At 39.3% G+C, this 15,932-nt stretch overlaps 1 protein-coding gene across 1 annotated transcript in view; it reads left to right on the plus strand.

Annotated features, from left to right (window-relative positions):
• PLCB1 (phospholipase C beta 1) overlaps positions 1-15,932 on the plus strand; it is a 612,909-nt gene that overhangs the window by 427,475 nt on the left and 169,502 nt on the right. Inside the window, exons 12-13 of the mRNA XM_075863061.1 lie at positions 5,913-5,995; positions 13,929-14,013. Of these exons, the coding sequence (XP_075719176.1) occupies positions 5,913-5,995; positions 13,929-14,013 (168 nt within the window). The remainder of the gene's footprint in view (positions 1-5,912; positions 5,996-13,928; positions 14,014-15,932) is intronic.

A 15,932-nucleotide genomic window follows, 5' to 3' on the forward strand; every position in this document is an offset into this window, starting at 1 on the left:
GCTTGCTTTGTTTTTTTGGGATTTTTTTACTTATTTTGTGACGCTGGGCACTAGTTTCTGCTGCCATCTGTGTGTCAAAAGCTCCTTGGTAAGTTCCTCGCACGCGGCATCCTTTTTATAGCGGTCGTGGTAGCGTTCTGCTCGCGTATCCCACAGTTCTGGGTGATCATGCACCAATGCTATGAGTCTCCCCACATCCATCTTCAGGAATGAATGTGTACTGTAGTCTGTGAACTTTGGCTCACCCAGCCGTTGCTATGGCAACAGATCCATCAAAAACGGACAGCACACGGAAGCCTTCCATGTGCCATCCATTTTTTTGACTGACCCATTGACTTCTATGGGCCACACGGTCACTGAATCACTGACCAAAGTATGACATGCTCTACTTTTGACGGAACGGAACAACGGATCCGTTTAAATAACTGAAGTGTGCATGGGCCCATTGAAATGAATGAGTTCAGGGTGCTATCAGTGACAAAAACGGATAGCACCCTGAAGGAAAAGACTGAAGTGGGCATGAAGCCTTACCGCCTACTTCACCCTGGTTTCAGTGGCTGTCCTCCCAGGCTATCCTCCTCCTGTATAGAGGGTCACCCTCTGTTCCGTGATAAATATCCATTTTTAGTTTCTCTGAAAATCTCTTGTGACTTCCATTGTGACAACACCTCTGCAATGTATTGTATTGGTAGTCACCCACAGTGAAATTTCTCTGTTTGATAAGCAGCCAAATCAGGCTCATAAAAATGGGTGTGAGGAGGGTGGTCACAATAATAATAAAAAAAAAACATAATTAGTACAGGTATGTTGACATCTAGTCTATTTGGTAACGAATTGTTTGCTGCCTCTACTAGATATTTACCTGTTACTGACTGCCAAAAATAGACTAAAATGATGGAAATCTAAATGCTTCCAAATTTGGCTACATGCAACCCAAAGTATAGCCATTTGTTAATCGATCAACTCTAAGGCTGTGTTCACACAACCTATTTTCAGACGTAAACGAGGCGTATTATGCCTCGTTTTACGTCTGAAAATAGGGCTACAATACGACGGCAAACATCTGCCCATTCATTTGAATGCTTTTGCCGATGTACTGTGCAGACGACCTGTAATTTACGCGTCGTCGTTTGACAGCTGTCAAACGACGACACGTAAATTGACTGCCTCGGCAAAGAAGTGCAGGACACTTCTTTGCAACGTAATTTGAGCCATTCTACATTGAAGTCAATGAAGAGGAGCTCAAGATTACAGACGTCAAAGACGCCTCGCATAATACGAGGAGCAGCATTTACGTCTGAAACGACGCAGCTGTTCTCTCCTGAAAACAGTCTGTCTTTTCAGACGTAAAAGCCTCTCATCGTGTGCACATACCCTAAGGGTATGTTCACACGCTTAACAAAAAACGTCTGAAAATACAGAGCTGATTTCAGAGAAAACAGCCTCTGATTTTCAGGCGTTTTTTAAGCTGAAAATGAAATTTGGAGCTGCTTTTGAGGCTTTTTTTCAGGCGTTTTTTGAGGCGTTTTTGGAGCTGTTTTCAATAGAGTTAGGGTATGTTCACACGGCCTATTTACGGACGTAATTCAGCCGTTTTTGCCCCGAATTACGTCCGAAAATAGCGCCTCAATAGCGCTGACAAACATCTGCCCATTGAAAGCAATGGGCAGACGTTTGTCTGTTCACACGAGGCGTAATTTACGCACCGCTGTCAAATGACGGCGCGTAAATAGACGCCCGCGTCAAAGAAGTGACCTGTCACTTCTTTGGCCGTAATTGGAGCCGTTATTCATTGACTTCAATGAATAGCAGCGCCAATTACGTCCGTAATTGATGCGGCGTTCAAGCGCCTGCACATGCCGTTACGGCTGAAATTACGGGGATGTTTTCAGGCTGAAACATCCCCGTAATTTCAGCCGTTACGGATGCCCTCGTGTGAACATACCCTCAGGCTGGGTTCACACGACCTATTTTCAGACGTAAACGAGGCGTATTATGCCTCGTTTTACGTCTGAAAATAGGGCTCCAATACGTCGGCAAACATCTGCCCATTCATTTGAATGGGTTTGCCGACGTATTGTGCAGACGACCTGTAATTTACGCGTCGTCGTTTGACAGCTGTCAAACGACGACGCGTAAATGGACTGCCTCGGCAAGGAAGTGCAGGGCACTTCTTTGCCACGTAATTTGAGCTGTTCTTCATTGAACTCAATGAAGCACAGCTCAAGATTTACGAGCGTCTCAGACGGCTCGCAAAATGCGAGGAGGAGCATTTACGTGTGCAACGAGGCAGCTGTTTTCTCTTGAAAACAGTCTGTCTTTTCACACGTAAATGACAGCTAGCGTGTGCACATACCCTCAATGAAAAACTGCTCCAATTACGTCCCAAGAAGTGTCCTGCACTTCTTTTGACGAGGCTGTTATTTTACGCGCCGTCTTTTGACAGTGATGCGTAAAATGACAGGTCGTCGGCACAGTACATCGTAAAGCCCATTGAAAGTAATGGGCAGATGTTTGCCGACGTATTGGAGCCATTATTTCAGACGTAATTCGAGGCGTAAAACGCCTCCATTACGTCTGAAAATAGGTCGTGTGAACCCAGCCTAATCGATTATGTGACTGGCCAACTAAAGGGTTTGTCTAGGATTAGAAAAAAGGGTCTGCTTTTTTTTCCAGAGACTGTGCCATTCTTGTCCATGCGCTGAGCCTGGTATTGCTGTTCAGCGTCAATAAAGAGGTTGTTCCCTTCTTACAATCCCTACATGTTAGAAGAATCCCCAAGCAAATATGCTGACAATGAAGTGTCCCCCTGCTGGGATTCCCAGCCATCGGTACTCTGTGGGGAACCCTGGCAGTAAGTGTTCCATGTCCTTGCAGTACCACCTTAGTCGAAATTGAAAGTGTTGTCCATGATTAGAAAAAGCAATGTGATTTTTTTCAGAAATAGTGCCACATCTCTCCATAGGCTGTGACTTGTATTGCAGCTCCATTCACTTGAACGGAGATGAACTGCAATACCAGATACAGCCAATAGGCAGATGAGGCGCTGTTTGTGGGAAAAAAGCAGCCCATTTTTTTCTAATCCTTGAAACCTCAGTTGGGGAAGTAGTACAAAGATCGTCTGAATTCCGGAAGTTCAGAGTTCCGAATTCTGAGTTTCTTCATCTACGTTGTTTCTGGAACTCCCAAAGAAGTGAATTGAAGTAGCACAGCAAGCTACACTGTTACCAGAACTTTGGAATTACGGAAACAGTGTAGATTGCTGTTTTCATAACTCCCATTACCTTCAAAGGGAGTTACGGAAACATTGTAGCTCAGCGGGTTTGGCTGTTTCTGTAATCCTAGCCATCTTGCTATTGAGTCTCTGATTTCGAGATAGGTGCAGATTACAGAGCTGGGACTCAAATCTATCAGACATTTATAGCATATCCTATGTATATACCCTATGTATATTCCATTAATGTCTGAGATGTAATTACCCCTTTAAAGGCTATGAACAACTTTGAGGGCAGATTAGGAAGTGTGTTTAGTGTAACTTTGTAATTAGTCTTCATTAAAAAATCATTTTACTTTTGGAGATAGCGCTGTTCTGTATTCTCTATGCAGAACAGCTGCATCGCTCGTTTTACACTGAATCCGTCAGTCCCGCAGACCAGACGGGTTCAGTGTCTAAAGGTTCTGCGTGTCTCTGACACGCAGGATCCACCTGTAATCGATCACATCTAAGTTATGAATTTAAATGTGATAGTTTACAGGTGGATCCTGCGTGTCACAGACTGGACTGACGGATTCAGTGTAAAACGAGCGATGCAGCTATTCTGTATAGGGAATACCGAACAGCTGTATCTCCAAAAGTAAAATGATTTTTTTAAAAAAACGAATTACAAAGTTACACTAAACCCAGACTAATTTATTTACTAAAAATAAAAAAATGCCCTCAAAGGTGTTCATAGCCTTTAAAATAAAATTCCCTAACAAGGTATATGAAAATGGGTTTTCTAAACTAGACAACCTAGTCGACGGACAAGAGTGGCAATGTTTCTGAAAAAAAGCATCCTAGAAAACCTGAGGCTGGGTTGTCACACTGCAATTTTGGTGTGTTTTTTGCCGTGATTACCGCAAAACAGTGGCAAAACGCAGTTGTTTTTGCAAAGTCGTGGCAAAACCACAGCGTTTTACCACAATTTTGCAGTAATTATGGCAAAAAGCACACTAAAGTCTTACTGTAAAAACCCAGCTTTAAAGGAGACCTACATGAAGAGGTGCCCTTCAGTGCACATTAAGAATGTACAATGTGGTATTTAATGTCTTGTTTCTATACTGACCTGTGAGTGTATGTCGTTACAGTCCCAAAGTTGGACACTGCAGTACTGAGAGATTCTGATGACGTGTTCCCTTCTGATTTATGTCTGGTGCAGTGTTGTTATGGGGACCTTGATAGACACACACACACACACACACACACACACATGCACACACGCACACACGCACACGTAACTGCCACTTTTAAAGCTAGGAAGGATGTATGTAGATATTGATATGTTTGGTGATTTAATTTTACACAAGATCTCATGATAACACTGCACCTGCCAGGAATCAGATCAAGAAATGGCATAAGAATACCTCAGTAGTGCAGCATTAGGCTTTCAGCCTGTAACCTTAAAGAGGCTCTGTCACCACATTATAAGTTCCCTATCTCCTACATAATATGATTGGCGCTGTAATGTAGATAACAACAGTGTTTTTTATTTAGAAAAACGATCAATTTTCACCAAGTTATGACCTATTTTAGCTTTATGCTAATGAGTTTTGTAATGCCCAACTGGGCATGTTTTTACTTTTGACCAAGTGGGCGTTGTGGAGCGAAGTGTATGACGCTGACCAATCACTGACCAATCAGCGTCATACACTTCTCTCCATTCATGCATTCAGCACAGTGTGTTCTGTCACTTACACCCACATAAATGTTACTGAAGTGTCTTGAGAGTAAATAGACATCGCTTCCAGCCAGGACGCGATGCCTATTAAACACTCCCGACGCTTCGGTAACGTTAATGTGTGTCACTTACTCGAGATCACGCTTGCTGTCATTTACAGCGTGATCTCGCGAGATCTCGCGTCCTGGCTGGAAGCGATGTCTATTTACTCTCAAGACACTTCAGTAACGTTTATGTGGGTGTAAGTGACAGCACACGCTGTGCTGATTACATGAATGGAGAGAAGTGTAAGACACTGATTGGTCAGCGTCATACACTTCTCTCCACAACGCCCAATTGGTCAAAAGTAAAAACACGCCCAGTTGGGCATTAAGAAAGTCATTAGCATAAAGCTAAAATAGGTCATAACTTGGTGAAAATTGATCGTCTTTCTAAATGAAAAACACTGCTGTTACCTACATTACAGCGCCAATCACATTATGTAAGAGATAGGCCACTTATAATGTGGTGACAGAGCCTCTTTCAGCAATCACATCTCCACAGAGAAGCAAGATATAAGCAAGGCCTTTTTTTTTTTTTTTTACTTATTTAACCCTACAATAAATAGTTGCTCTAGTACAGACTCCAGTCAGTGACAGTCATATACAGTATACTGTAGTTTCCATGTTCTCATTTTATTACTCTATGACTCGCGATAACTTCCACTTTTGCACTGAAGAGAGAGAGAAATGTCTAAGAAAAGTAGCTTTCCTTTGAATAAACTAGAAGCTCATGTTCTAAAATAGGACGCCTTCGGCTAAGTCCTTTAAAAGTCACTGACCGTGCTATTTCTCCTGTTTACCTACAGTGCCTGTACCTGGATTTCATTTCATTTCTAGTTCTGTCATTGCCTCAACTTTTCTTACACAGACAGAATGGTCTGAAATAACATATATGCTTAAGGACAAATGTATTAAACATGTCTTTTAATTTCAGGAAGTTATAGAAGCTATTGCTGAATGTGCATTTAAGACCTCACCGTACCCAATTCTCCTGTCCTTTGAAAATCACGTGGACTCGTAAGTAGTACAATTACTTCTAGCTACTTTTAATGCACTAGCACTAGTTTCTGCAGAGTGTGCTTGTTTCTGTGTCTCACACACATTCTAGTGTTGTGAGTATTTGCCTGTCCTGTAGTACAATTTTGAACGTTCCATCAGAAAATGATGTTTCGATGTGCACCAAGCCAATGTGGAGGAAAACATTAGCATTGTGATCATTTTACGTTCTGAAATCAGTACATCCTAAAATAATCAGGTCATAGATTATAAATCCAAATTGTAAATCTGTATATACAGCGAGCCCATGTACAGATGTAGCCATCTTTATCTTGAGCATGTTAAATACACAATGACAAAAAAATTTACTTGCCCTTTTCAATGGCTTTTGCTGTGTGATATCATGCTGTAGCAAGTTATCAGAGTCAAGTTAAACTTGGCTACATCCGTATTAGGATTTTCTGGTTATACCTACATTTCTATGTAAACTATAGATAGGAACCATTTCACAACTCTCTTATTAACCGGTGATCAGATGCTATATACAGTGTAGGGCATCTGATTGTAAATACTGTACATCTATAATCACTGTATGTTTACCATATCTTTCCCAGTAAAAAAAACCTTCTGTCATGCCATTGAGACAACTGTCATAGGTGGGCGCTAAGACACTCTCACGGGTTGCTAGAATAAAGTTTATGCAGTGCTCTGTTGAGTATTGTGAGTACAGGCGATGCCATACACTGTTTTTACTTTGTTAGGGCATCGTGGCTTGTTAACAGATTTTAGTGGCATAAAATGTGTACGTTTTAAACAGGAGATGCAGGAAGATATACAATTGGGAGTGACTTTCTTACCCATTAAAAAAGAAATCCATCTTCTCTCATGTCCTACTGACATGTTAGAAGATCACACTAATATTTGGTGATATCCATCACAAGAAATTTCTGACACATTTCTTGTGCTACTGCATCTCTGTCTAGCTCAAGAGGGGTTTTAGGACTTCACAGATCAGTACACCTCTTCATTCAGCTTGTTAATCCAGATGATTGTGAAACCGTCAATTCAGGAACCATCAACCATTCCAAACCTAGTATCAGCCATCAAGAAGACTACAAATCCCATCCAAATTGTTTCACATATAATCTAATCTTCATGTAGGTGAAGACTGCAGGTGAAGCTTGAGAAAGCCAAAGTGTTGCACTATCTGAAACAATATGGACCAGTACATTGAAGTTTTTGTCTTGCTTTACAGAACAGTCCCTTTAATCTCTGACAAATCACTGTTACATAGTTGATATGGTTGAAAAAAAAAAAATACAGGTTCATCAAGTCCCACCTATAATCCTACTGTGTTGATTCAGAGGAAGGCAAATTCCCCCATGAGGTTGATGCCAATTGCCTCATCAGGGGGAAAATTCCTCACCGACTAAAATTTTAATAATCAGAATTAATCCCTGGATCAACGTCCCATCTCCAGTACTCATAACCCGTAATATTATATTTTTCAAGAAAGGCATCAAGAACCTTCATGAATTTTCTCAAAGAATCAACCATCACAACATCCTGCAGCAGAGAGTTCAATAGTCTCACTGCTCTCACAGTAAAGAATCAACCATCACAACATCCTGTAGCAGAGAGTTCAATAGTCTCACTGCTCTCACAGTAAAGAATCAACCATCACAACATCCTGTGGCAGAGAGTTCCATAGTCTCACTGCTCTCACAGTAAAGAATCCCTGTCTGTGACGGTGGTGAAACGTTTTTTTCCGTTAGACGTAGAGGATGCCCCCTTGTCCTTGTTTCAGGCCTAGGTGTAAAAAGATTATTAGAAAGATCTCTGTACTCTTCAATTATATATTTGACATGTCAGAAGATACTTTAAGGTTAATTACCAATTTAATATGTATAAGTAAACTAAATGCTGGCTTCAATAAAGAGTATATGCTGAAACAGGGGCAAGGGTTAGCCACAAATCAACCAAGAACGTCCTATGAAGGCAAATGACACACCTGGATGGCTTTCCATGATATTACTTTTTCCACCATATCAACGGAATAACCGCACCGTTTATAATTGTCACATTTATGGCCATCTTTTTCATTAATACTGTATATTTTATATGAATTATGGTAGAAACTTCCCTTTTACCAGTTTGGAAGGAGTTCAGTATTTCTTATTTTGAAGGCATTTTTTGTATATGTCATGTCCACTAGTGCATGACATTTTTCCTTTCAGTGCATGGAAATCAAAAGTTCTAACAAGTTCCTTTGTTTACCTGCTTCAAAGTAATGTGTTTTACAAGACACTGCCATTATTCGGAAATCATGCTGTCATGTATTCCATCCTCTCTGCTACTTCTATAAGTATTAAAATTCACTCTATTCTTTTAACTTGGCACAGGTATTTGTTCTAAATCTTTTAATCTGATTTATATTAGAAGATAGAGATCAGTACATACGGATGTGTTTGTGCTGTATGTATGTTTAGAAAGTATTTGAAATCTGTGAAGTGAACAAATAGGTAATGTTTTGAGATGCCATATGCCTCTTATTTTTGGCAGAGAATGAAAAGACAATATAAAAATAAATGAAAACGTTGCCGTTACATACATCAGACTATTTTGATGTTTTATTTCTGAGACTACAGGCATTCGTGAAATGTTTCATTTCACTTGCTCTGTCTCCTGCATATAAAACAATTTGAGGAAATGGGTATGAGGTAGAGACAGAGAAATACAGGGCACAGATGGAAAATAACCAATGAGAATAAAGACGGAGATTAACATGCAGACAATAAGATTACTGAAATGTAAATCGCCAATCAATAAAGTTATTCAGGCTGCAGGTTATGAAATGTCCAAACAAGTATATTTAACCTTCCTAAACACTATTAAAGGGGTTTTCTGTTTTTGTTTTTTTGTAACTCGAGCATAAAGCCATTTGTACATTTTACAAGAAATACAATTCTATATGCAACACCAGAACCAAGCTCATTACATATATACATCTCCAGAACCAAGCTCATTACATATATACAGCTCCAGAACCAAGCTCATTACATATATACAGCTCCAGAACCAATATAAGTACATATATACAGCACAAGAAACAAGATCAGTACATAAATACAACACCAGTACAAATACATCTGAGTTTAGTGCAACCCCTGCCATATAGGTTTGCACTAAATTGTATATAGCTCCCAGCATGGCCCAAACAATGGTAAGGATATGCTGGGAGATACTGTTTCACAAAAAAAATCATACCACCCATCATCTCGCTGCAGATCATACAGTGACTACAGTGCTGATTAGAGGCAGAATAACCATTTACATTAAGTGACACACAGGTGACGTCCGATTCTAGTTCTTCTTTTTCTCTTTTCTTCTCTATTCCGGTCCAGACCTCTATGACGACTTCTCCCGGCCACAGCCCATTTCTGCAGATTTCTGCTCAGATGTCTTCAGCTTCTCACTTTTCAAACATTTCTGCAGCTATAAACAAAGATAAATCTCTCATGGTACCAGACACTGTACCCCTAAATCTAATAGTGCCATACACTGTGTCCTACACACACACACACACACACACACACACGCATACACACACACACACACACACACACACACACACACACCGTGTCCCCTGTAGATAGTGCCCCCATAGAGCCCCTTGTAGATTGTGCCCTACATACTTCTCCCTGTAGATAGTGACCCCCATAGAGCCTCTGTAGATAGTACCCCACATACAGCTCCCTGTAGATAGTGTCCCACATATAGCCCCCCTGTATATAGTGCCTCACATATAGCTTCCCCTATAGAGCTCCACATATAGCCCACCCCTGTATATAGTGCCTCATATATAGCTCCCCCTATAGTGCTCCACATATAGCCCACTCCTGTATATAGCCCACCCTGTAGATAGAGCCGACCACTGTAGATCGAGCCCACCCTGTATATAATGTCACTCACATTTTTATTAGGACAAAAAAAAGAAAAACTTTGCAGGACTCCTCTCCAGAGAAATCGCATTGTTAACAGACAAGTTGGTGAGGTATTGGTCCAAGGTCATGTAAAAGGCAGAGGGGAAACATACAACAAGCCCTTCTATCCTGGCCTTTGCTTTAGGGCACCTTCTCTTTCATGTTTGCCACTTTGTTAGCTAAATACACGCGCAGTACGAATCCCAATGAGTTTGCTATAATGATGGCCTTTACTCAATGATGTTTATTTCAAGGGGTTTAGCTAGAACGGATACAATCAAATGCACTCCTCAGCTGAGAGCAGGACTAGACCTGTATAGGTATTAAGCAAGCAGAAATTTTGAAAATGGTGTGGAATTAAAACAAAAATGTTAGAAAGTTCCATAGCTTTTCATTATACAATGATTAAGCTTAAGAGGCGCTGATTGGTCAGCGTCATATGCTTCTCTTTACAACGCCCACTTGGTCAAAAGGTAAAAAACGCCAAGTTGGGCATTAAGAAACTAATTAGCATAAATCTAAAATTTTCATAACTTGCTCAAAAATGATAGTTTTCAAAATAAAAACCACTGTTGTTATCTACATTACAGCGCCGATCAGATTATGTAGGAGATAGTCAAGTTATAATCTGGCGACAGAGCCTCTTTAATTGTCATAAAACCAGAAAACATTTTTAAAGTATTCCTTCTTCAAAATTGAGAGCAATAAGTTGACATCGAAGCAGAAACTACTAAAGTAGTTAAACATAGTGTATGCACATTTTTTGTTATATATAATAATCCAATATATACCCATCTGCTGCCTACTTCCCCGATGGGACAACCCTTCTGTTCATGGGTATTAGTTGCAAAGCAAACTAGGTTATGTCTACTATTTGTTCCTCCTGAGATTCTGAATTCATGTCGTTTCAGTTATTTTTCCAGGAGGACAGAGCAGAGGAAAGGCAATTGGGGAAGACTATTGGGCTTATAACGAATATATTTACCATTGCACAATTGCTGAGATCCATCTGTCCTCTCCCAGGAAGTCAATTTAACAGTCATGGATAGTCGGATCTCTCCTAGAGGATTTTGTCAGAATGACTTTGCACGGCTGCCTGCTGTACAGTCCTGTGTGGTCAGCAGAGAGAGCTCCGCAGTGAGACACATGTCTCCTGGGCCCTCAAGCCAAACATTGTCAGTTATATGTAGCACTCACAATCCAGACTAGAGATTATGGAGGAGGGGGACGACGACTCATAAATTGCCTGTTTTGCGTCTGACATGGCAGAATGAAAATAAATCATTAAGATGATTTTAATCTGGTTTAATGTATATATCTTTATATTTTAATAATTATTTTACTGATCTTGAATTACAAAAGATCATTGGATGTGTTTATGTGAACTGTATTGGTTATCATAAATCTTTTCAGCCTTGTGCCGAAGGCGGTCAGATCATGCTGGAAGTTGTAGTTTTGGAACAGGTTGGAGACCACCACCTTTTAAATGAGAGTGATCATAACAGGTCTTGATTTGCTCTAAAACCTAGGTCTTTGTCGTTCCGTGATCGCGGCATGATCTAATGGTAACGTCCCCATTCGATCTTGTTCACTGGGTTTTGCGGTGACCCGATCGGAGACTGGGGAACCTCTCTCCAGTCAGCCAGTAGTCACCTAGAAAGGACCTGGAAAGGACCTCAGGGCTGTCTTTTCAGTTAGAGGTGTCTTGGTGTGGTCTGTGGTTGACTCATTTAGGGGCAGACATGCAGAATATGGGTTGGTATTTGACATGGATCTGATCCTGACTTTATATATTTTTTATATCTTGGATCAGTCTCTCTGACGCTGTCATTTGTATTTTTTGTCCAGTGTGTACATATGTAATACACTGTTAACTGTTGAGGTATTCTTGTACAGTATTGTCAATACCTTGACAATACACTGTTTGATTCCATGGATGTATATAATATGATACATTTGTTGCTCCCAGATACCACTACCACATTTTTATTATAAATAAGACCAAAAAAGAAACAATAAATGCTGGGAGACAATGGAATAATGAGAAAATACAAAAATACTTTATTGACATGGAATACACTATGTGATGATAAAAGAATCCATAAACCAACAGTAAAAACACGGATACTCGACTGAATGTATACTGAAATACATACAAAACGGTGCATGAAATATATAAACTCCCTAGATGGAAATGATTTCACTAAATACTGTTTTAATATATGTATATAGTAATGTGGTAATGTGGTCTGCTTGAACGGGTAAGCAAAATATATATATGTTTATATGCAAGGTAATATAAACTGCATAACCCTACAAGCAGAGGTCACAACCCAAACCAATTCGCAATGCTGATAAAATAATCATGGTCCACTGACCTCAGCATTACATATATCGCTATACATACAAGTAAAACGAGCAAGTACAAGATAGAAGTGAAACAAGGTAAATTTGCATCAGAGGGGTGAAAGTCTCACATACCCATTATGAATAAACAAGGTGAATTCAGCCGGGATCCTCCCCAACGCGCGTTTCGGCGCTAATGCCTTCGTCTGGGGGTGGTGTAAGGTTGAGGTCAAAGGGTCTTTATACAAAGTATACATTCAGTCGAGTATCCGTGTTTTTACTGTTGGTTTATGGATTCTTTTATCATCACATAGTGTATTCCATGTCAATAAAGTATTTTTGTATTTTCTCATTATTCCATTGTCTCCCAGCATTTATTGTTTCTTTTTTGGTCTTATCTATTCAATTGGTATGCTGTTTGGGTATAACACCCTGGAATCAACCCGTAGAGCTATATATATATCTCACTTGTGATATGCTCTTTATTGGGGTATGTAGATTCATGTCGCTTTTTCGGATCGGTCACATTTTTATTATGTGTTGTTTTATATTGTATGTGATGGTCTATGTATGTTTTTAAATATTTTCCAAATAAAGAGATATTTTTTTTATATTGGTTAGTTCTTTACTTGTACTATGGCTATTTACACTTCTAGTATTGTTGTCTATATATGTCTTCATAGGTATTCTATCTCTGTCTTTTCAGTTAGCCTGCTGTTAGGGCAAAGCTAATACATTATACGTATAAAATTAAGGTGTAAATAGTAATCCCTTCATTGGATTAAAAAATAAATGTAAAAAATGAAATAATAATTTAAAAAAAATGCCAGAAAAGAAGAAAATAAAATTTGAATTTTCTTTGTGTAAAATAAATGGTATTATACATGCATTTACATATAAAATAAATTTTAAAAATCACACATATTAGGTATACACACAACCGTATTAGGGCTCATCCACACGCTGCAGAATTGCTGAGTTTTTTCTGTCCGGAATTGCGGAAGAATACAGTCGCAGCACAGTGGGTGAGATTTAACAAATCTCATCCACGCGCTGCATTAAATTTCCGTGCAGAAATTGATCTGCAGTGCGTAATTTTCACATCGCAGCATGTCAATTCCTACTGCGGAAAGTTCAATGGAATTTCTGCAGAAATTTTCTGCAGCAATTGCGTTGAGCGTGGACAAGCCCTTAGCCTGAAACAATAATTTAACAGGTTATTAAGTCTTAAATGTGAATGGTATAAAAATAAAAAAAACAATGACAACATTTTTTTTTTCTTTAGTAACAAAAAAATTATATTAATTACACAGTCATTTATATGTGCCCCTAAACTGCGCCAAAAGAAAAAACTTCAAATTATCCCGCATGATACAAAGTTGAAATTCAGGGAGGCAGAAACAAAAAATGGATCTGGTCAGTAAGGCCCTTTCAGACCTGGTCATTAGTGGGTTAAAACAGAATAAACACGGGACAGTCCTTAATTTGCCCAGTCTAACAGTCAAAAACTGAATTACAATGATCACATTCGATTAGCGAAACCAAATTATATTAATTTAAGTTATGTTGTAAAAAACAAATATGGGCTTATTTTCTAATAGACTTTATGTTTCATTATTTTACAGCCCAAAACAACAGGAAAAGATGGCTGAATACTGCAAGCAAATCTTTGGGGACGGTCTGTTGACAGAACCATTGGAGAAGAATCCAGTAAGATAATATTGTGCATTGTTAATACTTTTTTAACTGTTTTAGTCTCTAGCATCCAGCATGTGGTGATTTCAGTGGAAACCCTGAAATGCTTCATTTCTCCTGTGGTGGCGCTGCAGGATAATTGAGGGCTAGTTGCCCTGTTCTTTCACAGATTACAACTGATCGCTAGTCATCCTAGCAGCAGTACATCTTGCATTTTTATTGTTCGGGAAATCTTCTAACAAAAAGGAATTGTGTGAAGCGGATGACCCCTTTAATGTATGGCCTTGAGGCTTGAAGGGATAACATTGAAAAACACTGGTAAAGGAAAAACTATTGCCGTTATTCAACCTTCCAAAAAGCTATTGATTTAATTTCATCAGAGCGGTTTTCTTATGACTGCTTTTGGTAGAATTCCAGGATCGCCAATGGTTAGACTAGCAAGAAAGGGGTTGTAATGTAAAACTGTGATACTCTGGGCAGGTCCAGTCATTGCATTAGCGTATGTTTCTGAGTATATAAGGCTCTGTTCACATCTGCATCATGGTTTCCATTTATAACGGTAACCAGGGTGTAGTTCTGGACCCGTTGTATGACGGATAGAACCAGCACCTGACGGACCCCGTATACGATGCTTTCTGCAACGAAGCCTCCAATGCAGGTGTGAGCAGGGCCTAATCTGTATGTTTTTTCATGTATTCATTTGGAAATTGATTATGCTATATTGTTAAATACCAGTATCATTCAGGTTCCCTTTTTAGACCACCACGTCACTATCCCTTTGGGAATCTTTCATGACTTCATCCCTGGAAATTATACATTGCATGTAAATTATTCTCCAAATGTTACTTAAAAAGAAAAAAATATGTGTCAGTAAATGTCCTAGACATACAGTGCTGTTCGCTTTTGCTATATATCAATATCTATATATTTTTCTGATTATGACAAAACAAGGCTGGCAAAAGCAATCTGTGATCTTGCCTGGGGCTACACAGCACAATCAATCTGAAGATGATCATGGGATGTAATGTTTCTAAGTTCCGACATTGCATTTTGTAGTTGTTGCCATATAGCCCTGGGCTTAGTGCTTATGCACATGGCTGTATTATGGCTCCAGACTACCTCACAGTTGTACAGAGCTGTAATAGGGCACTCATACACTTCCATAGGACCCTATTGTTCCTCAGAGGTTCTTTTTTTTTAATGTCAGATTCTAAATAATTCCCACTGAAAAAAAAAACACCATGTCCCATCAGATGCCGTATTACAGACGTATATGTGAAAGATGGTGCCGTATGGAGCGTCGTATGGAGCACCGTATGTCGGCACACTCCCTAGTATGGATTTTGTGTACCACCATACGGCCCCCTGTATAGGCCCTGCCACGACTGTGTCATTTTTACTCGCATATTTCCCATTTAATTTTGAGCATTTTTGTCAAATCCATGGATGATAATGAATATACCCCGATTCACTCATTGTATACATAAAACTTTAGCAGTCTTAATAATTTAATGAATTAATTACAATAAATCAATAAATCACATATTTACATGACAAATGTTTAAATGACAAATATTCACTGGGTTAATGTTATCAAACGTTCCCTTACAAATGGACAACTAGAATCGAACTGGTTGTTATTTATAAGCTCTTCATATTTGGGTTATAAATTATTTATTTATTTATTTTTACCTTTTATTACATAAACAATACATCAAATTACAACAACAAAACAAAAAAGCGCATATTAGGCCCTGTTCACACAGAGTTTTTGAAACCACTCTGCAAAACTCGTCAAAAAACCGTGAGTAAAAAAAAATGCGTTGCGTTAAAGCAACATGACCCATCGTGAGGCGGTTTCCGCCTCCAAAACCCCATTTCAATCAGTCAGAAAGAGTAAAAAAACACCTTGACGAGTGTTTTGACGAGTTTTT

This window comes from Rhinoderma darwinii, chromosome 4 (assembly GCF_050947455.1).
Source record: "Rhinoderma darwinii isolate aRhiDar2 chromosome 4, aRhiDar2.hap1, whole genome shotgun sequence".
Taxonomy (NCBI): Eukaryota; Metazoa; Chordata; class Amphibia; order Anura; family Rhinodermatidae; genus Rhinoderma; species Rhinoderma darwinii.